Source organism: Halichondria panicea, chromosome 14, assembly GCF_963675165.1.
Source record: "Halichondria panicea chromosome 14, odHalPani1.1, whole genome shotgun sequence".
In the NCBI taxonomy this organism is placed as follows: domain Eukaryota; kingdom Metazoa; phylum Porifera; class Demospongiae; order Suberitida; family Halichondriidae; genus Halichondria; species Halichondria panicea.
In genome coordinates, this window is record NC_087390.1 from 772,383 (window position 1) to 793,385 (window position 21,003).

Consider the following 21,003-nt stretch of genomic DNA (forward strand, 5'->3'; position numbering starts at 1 on the left):
TTTCTTGTTCTTACCTCCCCCCCACACACACACATTTCTTGTTCTCACCCCCCACACACACACCCACACACACACACACATTTCTTGTTCTTACCTCCCCCCCCCTCACACACACACATTTCTTGTTCTCACCCCCACACACACACACACACATTTCTTGTTCTTACCTCCCTCCCCCCACACACACACACACACATTTCTTGTTTTCACCCCTCACACACACACACACATTTCTTGTTCTCACCTCCCTCCCACACACCCTCACACACACACATTTCTTGTTCTCACCCCCCCACAAGCACATTTCTTGTTCCCCCCCCACACACACACACATTTCTTGTTCTCACCCCCCCACACACACACACACATTTCTTGTTCTCCCCCCCACACACACACACACATTTCTTGTTCTCACCTCCCCCCCCACACACACACACACATACATTTCTTGTTCTCACCCCCCCACACACACATTTCTTGTTCCCCCCCCCACACACACACATTTCTTGTTCTCACACCCCCCCCCACACACACATTTCTTGTTTCCCCCACCACACACACACATTTCTTGTTCTCACCCCCCCCCCACACACACATTTCTTGTTCCCCCCCCACACACACACACACATTTCTTGTTCTCACCTCCCCCCCCCCACACACACACATTTCTTGTTCTCACCCCCCCCCCCCACACACACATTTCTTGTTCCCCCCACACACACACACACACACATTTCTTGTTCTCACCTCCCCCCCCCCACACACACACATTTCTTGTTCTCACCCCCCCCCCCCCACACACACATTTCTTGTTCCCCCCCCCACACACACAGATTTCTTGTTCTCACCCCCCCCCCACACACATACACATTTCTTGTTCTCACCTCCCCCCCACACACACACTCATTTCTTGTTCCCCCTCCCCCCCACACCCACACATTTCTTGTTCTCACCTTCTCACCCCCCCCACACACACACATTTCTTGTTCTCACCCCCCCCCCACTTCTCACCCCCCCCCCCCACACACACACATTTCTTGTTCTCACCTTCTCACCCCCCCACACACACATTTCTTGTTTCCCCCCCCACACACACACATTTCTTGTTCTCACCCCCCCCCCACACACACATTTCTTGTTCTTACCTCCCCACACGCACACACACATTTCTTGTTCTCATCCCTCCCCCCCACACACACACACATTTCTTGTTCTCATGTTCTCACCCCCCACACACACACACACACATTTCTTGTTCTCACCCCCCCCCACACACACACACATTTCCCCCCTTCACAGGTGTGGACAGTGAACAAGTTTATGCAGGTGGTCGTGAGAGGGGGTGGGCACATTCTCCCGTTTGACCAGCCGGAGAGAGCACTCAACCTCATCCAGAACTTTGTGGACATGCAATAGCCTATTATAATTATGTTGTCTGGAAATGATCATGCTTCAAGTATAAGGATAAAAATGAAATCTATAATTATAGTCGTGTCATTTAATATGTTGTTTGAAGAGAAGATTTTAATTACCAAATCAACGAAACGAGCAAACACAAGAGACATAAATATGGAGTGTATAATAATTATTATTGAGAACAGTTTATACTCTCTGCCCATGAAACTGGGTCAGGAATGGTACACACAAAAATAATACTGTACAAAATGTATAAGATAGCCATCCAAGAAGACTTACAAGATTTAGTACACAATAAATTTTCACTATTAAACAACACTATTGAGAATACTAAACTAACTCATATTCAAATATTTATCCATAAACACAATTCTTTGTCTGACATCAACGTACTCGGGACATGTGACAATGTTCTTTTTTGTATTCTTAGAAGTGCCGAATTGTTTCAGTGTTTTTTTTTCAAACAGCCCCCTGACAATTGGGGAGCACTCGGTGATCTCAGCATCGAGGTGAAACACCTCTAGCGTCTTGTTCTTGGCTAACACATTACCGACAGCTTCAGCCTCTTCAGTGGTAACAGTGTACGGTTTAAACTTACTGATTGGTGGCACATACAGACAGAGTGTCAGGTGTTTAACTGTATTGTTTTCTCTCAATGCTTCCAAGGCGGGTAGTAGATCCCCTGGCAACTGCTTATAAACCATAAGATCAATGAATTGTAGAGTTGTATGAAACATTTGGGTCAGTTCAAACGTTCCGATAATAAGCGGTTCATCATAACTAATAGGAGGTGAAATAGTTAGCTTAGTTAGACTTGTGTTAACTTGCAGTCCCTGCATTAAAAGACTCGGGCTACTTTTGAAATTCCAATAACGCAGTGTCAATTCCTCTAGAGATGTGTCAGTCTGTAGATACTCACCAATAGCTTCATCAAAATCGCAGTCAAGGTGACATGTAAGTTTAAGGCTTTTAATGGAATGTAATCGATTGTCTTTGAGAGAACGTAAAACTTCAAAGGCATTATCAGGACACCACAAAGTTAGTGATTGCAAGTGTTGGTGGGTACAGAAATATTCCAATTGGCCTATTATTTTATTATGGATATCGAGTTCTTTAAGTATCGGACAATCGAGTAGAGTACTAAAAAACTGCTCAGATTGTGTGGGAGTGAAGTGAAGTTTGGAAGAGCATCGCAGATATTGTAAGCTTAGTTTCCAGTGGCTTAATATTGAAATTAAGTTTTTGGTGGTAGACTCTGAAACAGTTTTTAGAAACGTTCTTTTTGCTTTGTTATTGGTAAATGAAATTTCAGACAGTAAATGTGGCAAGATTTTCGTGTTGTTCCTTTTTAACTCAGTCACGTTCAATCCAATTGAAATACACCAATTATCAGTATCTGTGATGGGTGAGTCATCAAGATAAGGATCTAGTACCAAATGTATCACCAACATTTCAATACTAGAATGTGCAATAAAGTCAGACAACGACTCTTCATCAGCTGGCGATACTTGAGCACACTTCAAAACTTTCAAGCAGTGTTTTGGCTTCAAAATATCAAGTATTCGTATCACAGTGTCTCTTGAGATGCCAAAATCTAGCTCTACAACACTTAAGTTTGGAGATAGCTGTATAGTGTCAAATATTTTTAATGTACATGGAACCTCAGGCCCATCAAATTTATCGTCAATAATATTACTGATAGTGACGCTTTCTAATTCTGGTAGTATCCTATCAGTGAGTGAATGCCAAACAGATGAAATCTTGAATGTGGTAGACATTTTCAGATGCCTTACACTTAGAGTAAAAGAAGGCAAAACTTTGTTGATTCCTGCTAACATCATTGATCTATCCACATTACGGCCATTAAACTTGAACGTGTCCATTAGAGTTACTTTGAAATGAGCAGAAGCTACAACATAACCAAGTGCAAACTGATCAATATCATCATTATCTAGCGGTAGTTCATACAGCACATTACAATACAAGTCCTTCATGGCTTGCACATTTTGGCTTTCATAGATCCACAGAATTTGATAACTTGAGAATTCACACATTCTCTCGGCTTTTGACGATCCTTCCTCATAGTACACATAAGGAGTTGGAAGTACACACTGTGTCCATGGGTCATTCAGTTTAGTCAATCCAGCTAAAAACAATAGAATCATCTTGTATGATCCATCATAGGCCTTTGTTTCAAACAAAAGAAACTGCTCGTGTGGGGTTTTATTTCTCCAGACATAAAATGCAGCGAGGAACTCTTGAAGTGTTAGATGAAGGAAATTGTAAGATGGAGAACTGTTGCTTTTCCTATATAAAGGATGTACACTGTTCATGAATCCAAGTGTTTTAGTATCAACAACATCTTCCTTGAAGAAAACCAATTGTTGTTTTTCTTTTGTTATTCCATTGTATGCAATTCGGCAGAGCTTATCAAAATGTACCTGAAGTGATGAAGGTAACTCACTCAGCTCACCACTCCAATCACTCTCTAAACATCTTTTAATCAAAATTTGACAGTATTCGGTGTATAGTTCAGTTGTTGTGTTGGGGATTATGCTATTGCTATTCTCGTAGTTTTCTCTGTACACTTCAACTACAATTCTGGCATGAAGAGGGTTATACATTGCACTAGAGATACGTGGATTAGAGTTAATGTATTGACGTAGTTCTGGTGGAGCTCCATCTTTAATTATTAGATCAATGTACTCTTGAATTTGTTCGGAAGAAAAACCTAAGATTTCAATGAACTGATCAACTCTTGAACTACAAGTAACAGGTAGATCACATACAGCCCAGGGCCTAGTGGTAACAAGCACGGTACTAGCTGGCAGAAGACGTCCGGTTATTAGCTTCATAAACATGGAGTCATTTTCTCTACGGGATGGCGGCAACTCATCCAGGCCTTCCAAAATGAAAAGAATACCGTGCCCATGATGATTTTGTATGATAGTAGTAGCAACAATATTATTGGAAGCATCAGTATTTTCACATTGAAATAGATCAACTAATTCTACAGCTTCCTGAACATTCTTATCTCGAAGTCGGAGCAATACAACGAGGGAGTAATCTGTCCAAACTTCACCATTAGCCCATCGTCTGCACAGTTCCCATGACAAAGTCGTCTTACCTCCTCCAGGAGCCCCTTTAATGACAACTAGTTTAGAGAATTTGCCCTCTACTTTGGAAGCTATCTGGTCGATTGTGATTCTCTCTCTAGGAAATTTATACAGCATGCCTTGAACTATTTTTGACCAGGACTCTTCCATTTCCTTTCTCGATAAATGTTTACTTACATCCGCACATTCTAGATTAACAAAATGCTTAACACACTGGAGAGGATATTTGTCATCAGCAGGGAGGGATCTTGTATCGTAAATACTAGTTAAGTATGATTGATAAATTCCTATTGCTTCATCTGGTTGGATGGTGGGATGATTATCGGATTTGGGTTCTATAATAAAATAATAATCATGAAGCAAAGTTAAGGCCCTTCAATAAAGTAATTATAAACGTATAAAGTGTGGATACACATACCTCTCTAAATAGGAACTATCCCCCAAACTTTCTTACATGATAAAGCGTACAGATATGTGTCTTTTATCCATCACTGTACACACAAACTAATAATAATTATTATGTAAGGCAATTCACTCACTGGTTGGTTCACGAGTCGTTGTAGACAATTTTTGCTTCTGAGATGGCCCAAGCGAAGTATGGTCATCTGAAAGTAAGTAATTGTTTGCATGGTAAAATACTGTTTTTGAGTATTTTTCAATGCTGGTGGCTGTGTCCTCTTTTCCCAGACTGCGGACAATAGTTAGAAGTGCTTGAAATGTCGCTTCTTTGGGTTTCCTTCTCTTCCAGTACTTCAAGCATAGATGTACTGCAATTTGTGTGCCCTCACTGGCTTTTGCTCGCGTTACATCACCGTTTTCATGAGGGTTTAGTGATATTGCGGCAGCAAGAAGTGTAGCACTATCAAAATAAGCAGCCAAATGAATCAGATCTTCATCTTTTATCACCGTATCTAGCATTGAATTTCCCAAGCTTTCTGTGAATCCAGCACCACCTAATGAACAATATTATATTTCACAGAGTCACTATAATTATATATTATTATTATGTCATGTATCACAAATAATAATGCAGGTTTGGTACAGCGTTGTGCTATAATACGGTAGGCACATATAAATAAATGATAAACCAAAACACAAATGGAAACAAAACATTCAATAATTGACCCTCCAAACTATTCTACCGCAATAGATTCAGCGTTACTATCCTGAGCTGTACGAATATTTAAAACACGAAAATTAATATTAAAAATAATGAGTATTTCATACGAATTTGCACCAACGAATATTACTCGCTATATAGCTATATACGGTAGGTACACTAAGTCTACTTGCTGAACTACGTACACTATAGTAACAATTGTAGAAATTATGGTAACTAATTATGATAATGGGCAATGGTGACCGAAGCTATTAAGATCAATGCCCGTGGTTCCATATTAATTTTATCAAGTAATATAAGAAATAATTGCAAGCCCTCCAAACTAAATAAATACAGTACCACTCCAAATAAAGCTGTGCTTCCATCCCAGTACATAAACAATGTATAGCAATCTTTCAAAGGTGCATGTCTTTTATTCTATCTATCACCACTCACACAAACTACCGATTAGCTAACTCACTGGTTGGTCCAGGAGTTGTTGTGGACAATGCTTGCCTCATAAATGGCCCAGGTGGAGTATCGTCATCTGAAAGTAAGTAATATTATTGTTTGCTACACAATGGACTGAAGTACAATAGTACTCCATCAGTTACATTCCTGACTAGGCTGGTAAACTATCCATTCATATACAACTTCCATCAATACAAACTACCGATTAGCTAATTAAGGTGATTCACTCACTGGTTGGTTCAGGATTCATTGTAGACGTATTTGTTTTAGATGGCCCAGGTGAAGTATCGTCAACTGAACGTAAGTAATTGGATACTATATAATTATATACAAAAGTACATAATTATAGTAGTATACCTGATGTGGTCAACTACGTATATACCCATGCGTTCACATACCTAAGTCTATCCATAGAAATGCTTATAGTGTGGTCGAGGTTAGCCTCATCACTATTCATACCTGTACATGCCTTCTCTATAGCCTCAGCGACATCATTCCGTTCAACTGTTGGTGCTCTGAGACTCTGACATATTTCAGAATAGGTGAGAAGGCCAGTCTTCAAGCGAACAGCCAGCACTTCACATAGACGAATTTGATTATCTCGATGTTTATCGCTGATATTATTAAGGGTGTCAAAACCTAATCCCAGATCAAGTCCCAGGTTGAACCAGTTTCCAGCGGCTTTTATCAGGTTCTTGTAAACAGAATTCAAATCATCGAGAGTAAGAATTGAGCCTACAAAAATTACCAGTGAATGGTAAGTGAATGGCACACACATGGTTTAAGCATACTCTATAAAAAACTGACAGCAGTTTGTACAAAGAGACTGCTTACCAAGCGTTGGTCCAGGGTTTGCTTCAACATCTCCTGACTGTAACAGTAAGCGGAATATCAGTAACAGTATATACAGACTGAGAGTGGGGGGCCGATTAGAGCTCTGAACTCTCACTTGGAACTGGGTCGGCTTTTCTTGAGTATCAAAAACTAAAAAACACGAGTGACGTTTATAATTATTGTGGCAGTAAATATTCATTTGATTACCTGATGTGGTTGAGTTCCATTGTTTCCGAGGGTTCCATCTCACCAAGCAGGCAGTGATGAGTGAGTAGCAGGTGATAAGCACAGCTGACAGAATGAGAACGGTCAGTGCACTCCCCCTCCATCCCAGCTCACAAGGAAACACTCCGGTCCAACTCAAGTCAACCACAGGGCAAACAGGACGTGGGGGAGCTGTGTAGAGTTACATAAATATATTCATGTGCGGTGACATCACAATTGTGGTCATGACTCCGTGAATACCAAGAATGCACTAATGCCTACTGTATAGCGGGTAATCTTCGGGGGACAAAATATTTGTGGTTCAGGAATAATTATTAAGACATTTCGTAGGTAATATTTTCGTGGTTGAACTTGCAAAGGTAGGCAAGGTCGCTTCATTCATGGATAAAATATTCATTCAGGCCTTCAACCACGGAAAACCAAAAATATTTTGTCCCACAAAAATCACCCTCTATATGGTATTTAAAACTGACCCTTTAAGTATAATTACATTGTGGCCTATGCCCCGTATAATAATTATGCTCTGTATAGTCGAGTAAGCGCTAATAATTCAGTTTCTACGGTAGACTACTACAAACTAGCACAGTGACACTCTCTAGCTTCCTAGATCTCTGTTGACCAGTAAGCAGTGCACCAAGAATGCTTCCACCTCTGTATGCAAGAGTAAAACATACAATTAACTTTTCTTCTTCATTCGCCACGTGATACAATAAACCCCGAAGTAGCCACACCCAGATTGGCATAAGCACCTACAATATAAAGCTGGAGTAGTGTCCATATTATATTTTCTACACATAAAGTTCGGTACTGCAAAACATTCAATTGAGTAAACTGTGGTCTGTTCTGGGAAGTATTGCTAATTAGTATACTGATGACTATCAAGTGGTGACCAATACAGGGCAAATTCTGTTACGTACTGTAGTTTAACACTTTTACTCTTATCTACTCTTGACTATAAATACACATGTAGCTGTAACTTAGTCTCATGGACCAGCCGATATATCATATCGTCTAGCAAATTACACATGAGCTACTTGTGTTGTGCAGCTGTCTAAGTGACTGTTTGCATTGATAAGTGGTTAGTGGTTAGAGGACGGATGTGAAACCATATAATTAAAGCTAAGCCTGCAGCTGTGCAGTTTCACAACTTACTACAGTCAAACACTTATCAACCACTTAGAGCGCCACGACATTTGTGGCACGGTCAACACAACTCTGTACGGTGAAATTGGCCAGACTCTCTTTCAGGGTTTGGGTCAGCGAGACTATAGCTGTAACTTTCCTCTAAGTACACATAATTATAGTTATATGTTATGTGGCCTATGCCTCGTAAATGCTCGGTATAATTATACCAAATTAAAATGTATGATAAGAAATGTTATGCAATTATTGGTGAGTATGCTTCACTGACTTACAGGAAAAAGTTTGTAAGAAGAGTATGTATCTGATGGTGACCATAATGAGGTAGAGTTGGTAGAGGACAGGGGTGATCAACACAGAGGCAAGGCTGGCTCTGAGCTGCCAACTAGGCTTACGGAAAACCAGGGTAACATCGTCGTCCAAATCATTTGAGAAATAACGGGCATGTCTCTGAGATGTCATCTTCATAGTTCTGTCAAGAATAGACCAACTTGTGCCAGCTCCAAGATTAGTGTTGCTTCTTTAGTGCAAATTTTATGCCAGTCGAGTCCAAACAGAGAATCTTGTGGTTTGTTTACTTGACCATACATACAAGACCCTCCTCCTTTGACCATACAAGACCCTCCCCGTTTTTTGCAACGCTATTCTTTCAATATTTCCATCAATGATCTTTACCTTATAGTTATGCATGACTAGCTATTGTGTAAACTTTTCATAATAATGTTCATCCCTGCTTCAAGTATATGAACTGCACTATATATAGTAAATCTCACAATGTCATACATGTACATGTGCATACTTATAATTATATTCTCGCATATGCCAACTTGTTATAGTAATACGGTAAAGCATGGGTCATCAACGAACATACAATACATTTTATTACATGTATAATTATATGAATTGAGCAAAGAAACACAAAATGTACAGAAGACAATAACGGTGAATGAAATGATTTTAGCTAGCTATACAGATTATTTCAGCCATGGTCTATTGGCACCGTAATTGTCCTCTCTAGCTTTAGTTCTTCTCTGTAGGGACTTGAGAAGTTCATCATGTGGTGAGGGTGCTGCCACCTGATTGGACGACGTAGAGTTGCCATGCTTACGTAATGTGTTACGTCTGTAGTTGGCCGGTCTGTATGCAGTGTTCTTCATACCTGTATATAGTACAAGCACAAGAGCGGCCGATGAATTCAGAATTGGTACACTGTCATGTCTGTAGTAGCATGCATGCAAATCTATACTATAGTTCAGTAGTTACAGAAGACAAAATGACCCAGGGCCAAATCTACACCTAAAAAATGTGCACGCTGCTCAGTAAACTTCAGACTACCAAACTATACACATTCTCAAACAATGAGCCTATACAAGTGGTTACACACAAGTACTGACAGTAGCCAATCAACTGACCGGAAATGATCTCTTCAATAGCTCCGTCGTAGATCTGAGGCAGTACGTCCACACCCTGATCATCCTGTACACACAAGCAAGCAGATTCTCAGTTAATATATAGACAGACAGACAATTCTCAGTTGATATTCAGACAGCAAGTGATTATTATTCCAGAGATATTCTTATACCAGGAGAGGGTGTTGTTTACCTCTGATAAGGAAGTGTCATCCACGCAAGGTAATACACACAGTTGCTATAATGGGGGAATGAGAGAATGTGTTAACAGAATGATTGATGTACGCTCGTGTGATATACTTACAGCTTGTCTGATGGCTATCTTGGCAAGGTTTTCACTGTCTGCTTTCTGTATAGGGACAAAATATCATTCACCATTCAAACTGTACTGTATACCACACCCACACACTGTACATGACTGTACTTAGAAACACTAAAATACAAATACATACGGGAAAAAGGAACCAACATTTGACAAAGGTTTGAAACAATTTCTTTGGACAATGTATAAATGAAAGCACCGCGGGTGCTGATGCCTCGGTGAAGATGCCAAAGCTACATAACATAAAGCTACTAATAGCTTTGATAATTTTGCTGCATGCAAAAACTCACAGAGTGGGTAATGATCGACCATTATTATTGTTAAAAACGATCTATGCCAAAAGTTCAAGTCTAAAATTAATGGCTACATTAGCAGAACCTTGCAGCTCTCTTCTCACTCTTGCAGCTACCAATAGCTAGCGTTCTAGTGCAGAGCTAACTACTAAGTAGAGTAGCAACACTCGGTAAACAAGTTTGGCTACGTGCTCTTCTGAAAAGGCTGCAATGGCATTCCAAGTAAGCAAAACTAGGTATAACTCGAGAACAAAGCATTATTTTGCAAATCCACGAATTAAAATCCAAGTAAACATGACTGGAAGCCTATAGAAACTCTTACTTGCACTTGATTCATCCTTGAGCAGCTGTAGCAGTCTACACAGACAGACAGACACACAGACACACTACCGTATACATGTACCTCGCTTGCGCATGCGCACAGAGGCGTAACAAAGGTGAACATGTTGTTTGTAGATAATCAGTCGCCCTCATCTCCCCTGAAGCATATCAAACAGGAAACCACCACAGACCACTAAAGGTGATTGATGGTATCAGCAATAGTTGTAGGGTCAACTGAGGGTTACCTGATCTCATGACATGCCAACATCTATCCTACATGTCAATGCACAACACTCGTTATTATAATTATAGTAAGAAAGTTACTCTGAAGTTTGTGACGAATCTGTGCAGAACGGGAAAGATGGAGTTGGGTTGACTCAGTTTAGCATTTTCTCCAAAGTATTGCACAACTTCTCCGAACGCCTCCTACAAAATGAGGTTTATACATGTGGTGTGATCTAACATGTACATGTATGTACTACTCCCTAAATTCAACATTTAAAAGGTATCTTTCTAAGCTTTCAGAAAATCAGAAAATCGTTGAAACTGAATGCATAAGTAATGGCAGCTGAAAGAGTCCCCGAACCATGAGGGGGGGGGGGGTGTAGTTTAATATGGTATATGATGCATTGAAGGTGTACTACAATAAAGATGTCCATCAAACTCTTAAAACTGAGCTGACCTTGGCAGTCTCCAATCCTTTCTCCAGCTTGGTGACCTTAGGCTCTGCCTCCAGACAGAAGGTCTTGAGGGCAGTGTTCTGTTTATTGTTGATGAGCTCTCCAGTCGCCTCCTTTATGCCTTTACTGATCTGACGGAAGTCGGCCATGAGTAGGTCCAGAGAGACTGTGTGTGTGGTGTGTGGTGTGGTGTGAGGTGTGTGAGGTGTGTGTGTGTGTGTGTGTGTGTGTGTGTGAGGTGTGGTGTGAGGTGTGGGTGGGTGTGTGTAAGGTGTGGTGTGTGGAGGGGGTAATAAAGATCTGTGTACAGAGCAGTCTATTGTTAAATAATAAAAGCCAGAGAGACAGTGATTCAAAAGATTCAAAGTACATATAACTCCAAGGCCTGTTTAGAGCTAGAAGCTAATGATGACACCATTTTCTCACCAGGTGCAGCCTTATCCAGGTAGGTGAGCTCATGGACAAATCCTAACAGCAAGGGGAACTTGTCTCGTATCACTCCCGCTACGTAGTGCATCAGTGTTACTGTGTGGTCACTAGGGGCCTTAGAATCACGCAGCTGCATGGGCAGAGAGAGAGGAGGTCACACATACTCTATAAAATTACACCGTATAACGCGAAACTTTTGAGAGGCTATAATTTTCGTTGTTTTCGTGTATTCACGAAAATTAGATGTGCAAAGATTAAAGGCGTGGCTGGCTCCGGTAAGCAGTTATCCCACAAACATGCAACGAAATGCTTTTAGAGGCCATTCCACGAAATGTAAGTACCTCGAAAATTTCGCGCTATACAGTATATAATCATGCTTGTGTCCTGTGGTTTGCTGTACATGTGTATGGTTGAGAAAAAGTTAATCCATCCACAAACAGTCATAATTTATTATCTGTTAGAGTGACTCAGTTTGTGTGGCCAGCTCACCATGTCCAGAGAGGCCACCTTGAACCCGTACACTCCACCCCTCTTACTGCTGTTCATGTAGTTGCCAAACGCTAGAATTATCTGCAAAATAAGATACATAGCAAGAGTAAACCACAACCAAATGTACGTAGAGTCTACACTGATATTAATTTTTGGCAAAAGAGGGGGGAGGCTATGGCTCTGTAGAATGCATTAGTCTGAAAGTCATGACAGTATAGGGGGACTCTAGCCCTCCCGGAGCCCCCATGCTTCCTATGAGGGGAGGCTATGGCTCTGTAGAATGCATTAGTCTGAAAGTCATGACAGTATAGGGGGACTCTAGCCCTCCCCGGAGCCCCCATGCTTCCTATGAGGGGAGGCTATGGCTCTGTAGAATGCATTAGTCTGAAAGTCATGACAGTATAGGGGGACTCTAGCCCTCCCCGGAGCCCCCATGCTTCCTATGAGGGGAGGCTATGGCTCTGTAGAATGCATTAGTCTGAAAGTCATGACAGTATAGGGGGACTCTAGCCCTCCCCGGAGCCCCCATGCTTCCTATGAGGGGAGGCTATGGCTCTGTAGAATGCATTAGTCTGAAAGTCATGACAGCTAGTAGAGGGGGACTCTAGCCCTCCCAGGAGCCCCCATGCTTCCTATGAGGGGAGGCTATGGCTCTGTAGAATGCATTAGTCTGAAAGTCATGACAGTATAGGGGGACTCTAGCCCTCCCCCGGAGCCCCCAGGAGCCCCCATGCTTCCTATGACGCTGTAACAAGCAAGTACGGGGGCCACTAACAAGTGAAAGTGAATGTCTAAGTTCAACAAGACACAGATAGCAGTTTGCTCACCTCCAAGACTTTCTTAAAGTGGTCTGAAGAAGTCACAGATTTAGAGGCTGCTATCACTGCATCAATTTGCTGTGAGGAGATAATGTACAGGCAGTACTGTAACTATGTATGGAGAAGTTATTCATTTGTGAGGAGGTTTAGAGTAGTAGTCAGGCCAGAACAAACTACCTAAAACCTCATTCAATGGGGCAAAAACTTGTTTTCTAAAGATTTTCCTTGTGGGTTCCACCGCTACAGTAGTTGTTAGGCAACCCACAAGGCAGGGGAAGCCGCACAAGTACTGCTAACACATGTATAATTATTATGCTCAACTCACAGGGATTAGAATACCAATGTCCTCCTCAAAGTTGCCCATGAAGATCATCACATTCAGTCGTGCTTGTAACCTCTCCACTCTGTACAACTGCAGAATGAGGGAATAGGATAAGTAACTACCAAGGGCCGTCATGAAAATGGCCTGCTGCAAATATGCGATTTGAGCATGTCATCTGAAAGAGCTCCTTCTAAGCTTTCAGAAAAATAAAATCGTTGGAATTTTACCATCGAACTCTATTTAAAGAGACAACTCTAGTAATTTTTCAAAATGCAGCCTATACGTAGCTACCCATCACCTACAGCAAGCTAAAGTCTATTTGTGTTGAGTTTGACCTTCATAAAGTGGTCATAACTTTGTCATACTTTACTGAAATTCAAAGTTTCATATACCATTGGATTCCTTGTTAAAAAGCGCTTCTATCTATATGCTGTAAGCTCCAACCAGTTAAAAGTTAGCATTTTCCATGTAGAAGTCCCAGGCATACTTTGTTCACCACATAAAGCATAAATGAAGCCATAATTGACCACATAACTTCCGGGGCCAAACTCAATGCAAATAGACTTTAGATTGCTTTTCTCACCTCAAACACAAACCGGTCATTGTCTGGCAGTGTCTTCGCGTCTTTCTTGTCTTTCTGGAACTGACCAAACTTCTTAACCTCGTCTTCGTTGGGAGTCACTTTGTTTAGGATCTCCACCAAATCCACTGGCAGACGTTCCAAGTCCATCCTGGGGGAGGGGCCAACAAGAACATCAAAGGGTGGGTGTGGTGTGTATAATTATAATCAGTCACGCACAGTAGTAAATAAAATAACAATGCATGTACAGTACTTGTATATCAGAGGAGGTACGACAGGCGCGGTGCAGCTCAAGCAATTAGCCTCTGATTGAGCAATAATTATCCTCCCACGTCGTATGTTTTTGCTGAGAGTAATCAGAGGCTAATTACTGTGAGCTGCACCGCGCCTGTCGGACCTCCTCTGCTTGTATATCAATTGTAAACTCCACATCAATTTGTTTTCAGATCCCCTGCTACTGTAGCTAACCATACTTACTGTGTGATGACATCTTTGAGCTCCTCTGAAGAACACGTAATCTTCCTCCGTGCAATGGCAACGTTCTGAGATCTGTTGGTGTCCAGTAGCCCTTCCTTCTGCACCGTCTTCTTGCGGGGGGTGGGCTCTGGCTTGACTCCCTCTCCGTCAGGCTCATTATTAGCGGGTGTGTTCAGCTTGAAGGTCTCCTCAAACTCTGAGTGAGAGAAAAAAACCAATTGAACAGTAGAGCTATGTGATACCGATCTTGGAGTTTCGGTCTCCATTGTTTTCGAAAAATAAACAAAGTACTGGATCGCTCGATAGTTATAAACAAGTACATACTGCAATACTGAAGACATAATTATATGAAATATTAAAAGACGTACAATGACAAAATTTTCACACTCTAATCACATGACCACCCCTCACCGGTAAAATCGATCAGTTTGATGATTTTCTCATCGTCCATTTCAGTGAAGACAGTGCCTGCGATCTGGGTGGCCGGGATACTGGACCAGTTGAGTAGGGGCAGTCGATACTTGGTCTCAATCTTCCTCTTACCCCCGCGGACTGGGGACAGCGGGAGAGAGAGAGGGACAAGTACATACAGTGTGTATTATCAGCTCTACAGCTACATGTATAACTATATGTATGATGAGTACAGACAGTAGGATTCTAACATTCTGATAACTAAACAAATTCTGAGCTGTATTACATGTAGTTGAAATTATAATTGTTTGAAACTTAAGATACAGCTAGTAACTTAATTAGATAATAAAAAATTTCTTCTTCAGAAAAAAGTTGGCTCCTTCAAAAAGCAACTGATAATGATAATTATTGACTTACTTCCGAACTTTCCTCCCAGGGGTGGAAGTGGTGGTGCTCCCGGCCCTCCTGGTGGAGGGGGTGGTGGTGGGGGGGCACCCGGCAGTCCAGGAGGGGGCGGTGGTGGAGGGGGTGGGGCACCTCCGGGGAGTGGGGGTGGAGGGGGTGCTCCAGGAGGGGGAGGGGCATCCAACGAAGGCTGTGGAAGAAAATAACATATATGATTATAAAAATTTACTGCATTTGTAAAACCAACCATACATCTGTCTAATTTCATATTTATATATGTACTACAGTGTGTACAGGCATGACCTACAGATGCTTCAACAGTCAACGTACAGGTAATGTTCCAGTTTGTGCCTCCTTGACAGTTTTGTTCAAATCTGATAACTTCTTCTCCAGGTCAGCTAGGAGGGAGAGGGCAATGGAGAAAAGTAGTCAACAAGATGATTTATATATGCAGAATCTCAGAGCAAGTATTTTTTGTTGGTGTCAGTTCTCTCAATTTAAACAGATCATCGAGAGTTCTCAAACCCATAAAGTATTTAGACTTATACTAGCTAGATGGATTCTCACCAATTCTCTTGAGTGACTGGAACTCTGCAGCCTCATGTTTCTCTTGGAGCTAACGAGACAATGTGGGCGTGTCATCATACACATGCATACAAGGGTGTAATAAACACAGTCGCATAGCCTCAGGGCATGATTTGGTAAGGGGTCATCGTAATATAAAACACACGTAGCATGATAATCTTCGTATTTATTGATGTAACTACAGCTACACTGTACACAATAAACATGAAATGCACAATTGCTTTAACTCGTGTTATGAGCACTCAAAGTTTGATAGTAAACAGCCCCATTTAGGGAAATCACAACTTTAGGTGATAAATTATAATAATAGTTTATTCTTCGCGAAAAAAACATTTTCATTCGATCTGAAAGCAGTCCGTGATCTAAACACATCATTAGATAGTATTTAAAGGGGCTACAAACGCATCTTTTTATTTTGAAAATGGTTACTCTACTGTTTTCTCTCCCATACACACATTGCATGCACTGTCTGCCATTCTTAGTATCCTAACATCGACACCATATACTGTACATACCTCCGCCATTTGAGACTTGGTTTGTTCCACAGAGGACAGAGCGTCCACCTTTGTCTTTGAATCCTCTATCAGACTCTCCACGTGGAAGAAGTTTCCCTGATAGGCTGAGATCTGCGAGAGGAGGTTCGGAGCTACCGACGATGAGGACTTGAGTCTCTGTGTGTGTGTGTGGGAGTGTGTGTAGGTGAGTGTGGGCGTGTGGGTGAGTGTGGGCGTGTGTGTGTGTGTGCATGGGGAGGGGGGCATAATAATAGCAATAAACAGAGAAAAAGAAAATGCTTACGAGGGTAAGTCATACATGCACACAAACTATACATATCGACTACTAAAGAAGATGTGTGGTTAAACACACTATGACGCAGCGTAGCTACTAGTTAGAGCTCAAAGCCTGTCATAAAATTGAGTACACAACCAGAAAATGGACGTATGTAAACAGCAGCAAACCTCACCTCAATAAAGTCGTCAAGTCCGAGCAGGGTGAACTCGTGTTGCAGGTGCACCCTGAAGTTCATGTCTTCAGCAGAATGCACAAACACGTTGATGAAGGTCATACAAGCCACTTGGAATTCAGCACTTGCTGTGGGCTCCATGAAATAATGGACTAGCTTCTCAAACCGATATTGCTCGTTGTTTTCCTTCTTGAAGTTGTCCACTGATTCCATTATCTTGATGTGACCACCCTTTACCAGACACACGGCTGCTAGGAGCTCAATCACAGCTATAGCCGTCCTGTGTGTGTGTGTGTGTGGGGGGTGGTGGTATGTGTGGGAGGGGGTGATGTCATAACTAAATTGTGATGTCATCACTCATGAAGACAAACAACCACTAACAAATTGTATATCTTGTTTGTTAACAGTGTACATGTATCGTTAGCACACGACCAACCAGCACTGAGATAGCAACTGTACATACAAGCATAGATGATACTGTACTGACGTATAATTATCGTCTATGATACAAGTAACAGTATATGGGATATCAAACCTAGCCTAGATTCCTATTCTAGAATCAACGCCATTTTCACAGACAGAATAGGACTGAAGGTAGACCATTGACCACACCCACCCACGTACGTACCGGTGAGTGCCATAGAACATGGAGAGGGCCATTGTGGTGAGAGCAGCAGTGTCCTTCATCAGGGCCGCAAATCCATGCTGAGAGAAAAGAAGGGGAAATTAAGTTGATATCAATGAAAGGTATGCATATATACAGTACATGTACATGGCATAACATAATACACTCTAACGCAGGCTTAATTAAGTAGTCAACTGTGGCGATGTTGTGGGCAGAAATGTGGTCTTACTCATTTAGAAGCACAGCCAGGATTCTTGGAATTTTGGTGAACATTATGTGTGGTCTTTTAATGAGTGCCATTTTCAAACCTAGCTACAGCGTATAGTTAAATACATACAGCAGGTTATTTCTTATGGTGGAAATGTTCGTATTTTTTGGGGTATTTTAGAGCATCTTATATACAAAAAGAAATTATTCTACCGCAACAGGTTCAACGTCACTATCCTGAGCTGTACGAATATTTATAACAGTATTTAATTGGGCAGTTCAAACGAAAATTACCCGCTATACGGTATTGGACTAAGTCCTCGCTGTACACAAGCTGTAAGAGGGACAGCGTGTGTGTGTGTGTGTGTGTGTGTGTGTGTGTGTGTGTGTGTGTGCGTGTGTGCGTGCGTGCGTGCGTGTGTGTGTGTGCGCGTGTGTGTTGTGTGTGTGTGTGTGTGCGTGCGTGTGTGTTTCTAAACATCGTATGGATAAAACTTAATATTTGATTCCAAGTTGAAACTTGAGAGACGTGTAATATACAACACATGATCTACACACGTTATTATAATTATGCATTCCTTCAGTTCTGTTATCAACCAAAATGCAGTAATTAGAAATATTGCTACATGTATCACCATGCTTCCAAAAGTGTCATAATTAAAATTATACGTATTTACTGATAAAGAATTACGGACATTCTAGTGTGGTGAACACAACGGCTTCTAACTGTAAACAAAGGTGAGCAACTATACCCTTAATTGGAAGAAATATTCAAATCAGTTTCTATACACGTAAACGATGAGAAATAGACACTTGATTGAGTACATACAAATGGCACACACGGTGTACAAATACGGGGGTGCTATATTTACAACCAAAGCAGAAAGGACACTTATATAATTATACAGGATCTGATCTATTTTCGGCTTGTGCGCTGTTTGTACTGTCCTAAAACATCATTGGGCAGAGTCATATACGGTGTGTTCACACGTTCAGAGCCTTTTTAGCTACAGTACTACATCATACTGTATTAATAGCCGGTAATTTTTGTTGGTGCAAATTTTCGTATGAACTACCAATTTTAGTATATCCGTACAGCTCAGTTGAACCTATTACAATAATATAATTTTTATATGATGCTCTACAATATGAAAATTTCCACCATACTAAAATAACCGGCTACGGTACTCAAAACAGTGGAATTCTTGCATACCATAATATATATATCAAATGGACCAAGACAATACGCTCTGTTTTAAGTACACCAGTTTACAGAATTAAAAGTCTTTAATGGTAAAAGTGCACGCTACATTGATCAGAGGTCAACTACCATGCACCACGCCACACCACACCACATACACTGTAGTTGCATGTAGGGAGGCATAATAATCTATAATGGTTTGCGAGTTATCAAATATAAGCGAATTTTGTGAGTGTTGACACTTTGCAAAAATACAAAATAATCGCAAAAACCTACACTGGTCCACTTGTATGACATCACCATGATCATTGCCAGAACACAAATTTAGATTGCAAAAGGTCAAATTTTCTACTGATTCGGCTCATTTGCAAAGGTTTTACACGCGCAAGTACTACGGTATGACAGCCCTAAGGCAGAGTAAGTAAAAGTCTATTTGGGGCCAGTTTTGACAAAATAATATTGATTGCCATGGGCTATATATATTATAAGTTCCCGAGAATAGGAAAGTATGACCTGTTCCAAATTTGAGGTTTGAGCATACCGTCTGAAAGACTAAGCTTTCAGAAAAGCAGAAAATCGTTGGATTTGGATTATTGTTACTCTATTTACAGAGCTGACTCTAGTACTTGACTCACGGAGTTGTTCATGAGCGCCCTGAGGCAGAGTACACAGATGTGTATGTCAGAGGAGGAGTCACTGCGCCCACCACCATTCCGACGAGACATGAGAGGAGAGTGATGTCGTGGCGGGGAGGACCCGTTCAGCATTGTCCCAGCGTCTACGCTCTTGGTTTTCGTGAGTTGACGGCTCACAGGACTGCTGGGGGATTGTGTCTGGTGGCCGTGACTGTGTGTGTGTGAGCGTGTGTGTGTGTGTGTGTGGGGGGGGGGGATTGTGTGTGAAGTGTTTTGCACACAACTTGAAAAGCAATTGCCGATAACTGTATACATACATGTACGTACTCGTGTATAATAGTTCAGTGTTTGTTATAATATCACATAAGACAAAGAGAAATCAAAGACATTTGCATTCATAACAACTAACAAAAACTGCACACATGCAACCCTTTTTACGCACATAATAATTAATTTTGCAAATATAAATGGTAGAGCTGACCTTTGCTCAAGCGTGTACCTCATCTTCATGTAGCGAACCAGCACTGACAGTCCACTGTTCCGTAAATCTAAGAACTCCTGCACCCAGCTGTAGTGAGTGTGACTCTGGTACACACACACACACGCACGCACACCCACACACACACACACACACACACACAGACACACACACACACACACACACACACACACACACACACACACACACACACACACACACACACACACACACACACACACACCACCTCACACAAACACCCACCTCACACAAACACACACACACACACACCCACACACACACCTCACACACCCACACACAAACACACCCACACACCCACACACACACACACACACACACACACACACACACCCACATACACATACTATACAATTTGTACAATGCCCATAAGATACACACACGCACAAAAGTAGGTATTAAGATACACAGTTATATAACAATGAGGAATTGGCTATGCTCGTAATACTAATTAGTCCCCTACCACTCACCTGATATTATTAGTCCTTAGTGATATCTCCAGACCCTGTAGATTCTGCACAGTTGATGACATCACTATCTTTCTCCTCACCCTCCAAGAAGGGTCGCCCTCTGTCACTTGTTTCAGTTTGTTCAGATACTCGTGCGGGGGAACCTGGCGACGTCGGCGGGTGAAGTCTCGCACCATCTGCCATTTTTTCTCTTCAGACGAGCCCATTACCACTTGACGCTTGTCGTTAGGGAGGTCCATAGATTCCTGGGCGTGTGTGAGAGGTGGAGGATAAGGGTATGAGGATAAGGGTATGGGAATTAGGAGACAGATAAAGGTATGTGTGTGAGAGGTGGGTGGAGGATATGTTTTATGGGTAACGTATGTGTGATCATAATGTCACTGATTCCAATATATTGACAGTATTGTAGTTCACACACAAGCACACAATGGGATCAACTGCTCCATCAGCTATACAAGGAAACACTGTTGACAAAGAATGTAGTCATGCTCTGCTTGCTAAAAAGGAGACTCTCACTACCAAGAATCGTAATACACAAAGCA

The 21,003-nt window shown here is 41.6% G+C and overlaps 2 protein-coding genes across 6 annotated transcripts in view; both read right to left on the reverse strand.

Moving 5' to 3' along the window:
- The window catches only part of LOC135347255 (formin-like protein 2), a 45,696-nt gene that overhangs the window by 23,498 nt on the left and 1,195 nt on the right, over positions 1-21,003 (reverse strand). For 2 of the 4 annotated variants that reach the window (XM_064545152.1, XM_064545150.1), the window contains exons 2-18: positions 20,462-20,706; positions 19,956-20,042; positions 19,475-19,685; positions 17,435-17,511; positions 16,807-17,086; positions 16,358-16,513; positions 15,825-15,873; positions 15,588-15,655; positions 15,270-15,447; positions 14,853-14,993; positions 14,442-14,637; positions 13,968-14,115; positions 13,388-13,474; positions 13,072-13,140; positions 12,245-12,325; positions 11,753-11,885; positions 11,329-11,492 (exon numbers count right to left, since the gene is read on the reverse strand). In XM_064545152.1, coding sequence (XP_064401222.1) covers positions 11,329-11,492; positions 11,753-11,885; positions 12,245-12,325; positions 13,072-13,140; positions 13,388-13,474; positions 13,968-14,115; positions 14,442-14,637; positions 14,853-14,993; positions 15,270-15,447; positions 15,588-15,655; positions 15,825-15,873; positions 16,358-16,513; positions 16,807-17,086; positions 17,435-17,511; positions 19,475-19,685; positions 19,956-20,042; positions 20,462-20,706 — 2,370 coding nt within the window. Of the gene's footprint in view, positions 1-9,150; positions 9,461-9,713; positions 9,778-9,903; positions 9,949-10,014; positions 10,060-10,970; positions 11,073-11,328; positions 11,493-11,752; positions 11,886-12,244; positions 12,326-13,071; positions 13,141-13,387; positions 13,475-13,967; positions 14,116-14,441; positions 14,638-14,852; positions 14,994-15,269; positions 15,448-15,587; positions 15,656-15,824; positions 15,874-16,357; positions 16,514-16,806; positions 17,087-17,434; positions 17,512-19,474; positions 19,686-19,955; positions 20,043-20,461; positions 20,707-21,003 lie in introns of those variants that run through there. The other 2 variants (XM_064545148.1, XM_064545151.1) reach the window with 2 other exon arrangements.
- LOC135347243 (uncharacterized) lies at positions 1,571-8,632 on the reverse strand. 2 transcript variants are annotated; one of them, XM_064545129.1, is made up of 8 exons: positions 8,577-8,632; positions 7,144-7,332; positions 6,937-7,086; positions 6,562-6,837; positions 6,334-6,396; positions 6,113-6,178; positions 5,072-5,485; positions 1,571-4,867 (listed from the first exon to the last, which is right to left on the reverse strand). In XM_064545129.1, the coding sequence occupies exons 1-8, from the start codon at positions 8,617-8,619 to the stop codon at positions 1,752-1,754; spliced, it is 4,317 nt and encodes a 1,438-aa protein (XP_064401199.1). In that variant the 5' UTR covers positions 8,620-8,632; the 3' UTR covers positions 1,571-1,751. The 2 variants fall into 2 exon arrangements, with proteins under 2 accessions (XP_064401199.1, XP_064401200.1); XM_064545130.1 differs by lacking the exon at positions 1,571-4,867 and adding an exon at positions 4,899-5,023.

Bases quoted from the DNA above. Each gene is read 5' to 3' on its own strand.
- LOC135347243 (XM_064545129.1), bottom strand. From the start codon at position 8,619: ATGGTCACCATCAGATACATACTCTTCTTACAAACTTTTTCCT. The intron at 6,179-6,333 runs GTGAGTGAATCA...ACTTACTTTCAG, and splicing joins AATGAATCCTGAACCAACCA to ATGACGATACTCCACCTGGG. The intron at 5,486-6,112 runs GTGAGTTAGCTA...ATTGTTCATTAG, and splicing joins AACAACTCCTGGACCAACCA to GTGGTGCTGGATTCACAGAA.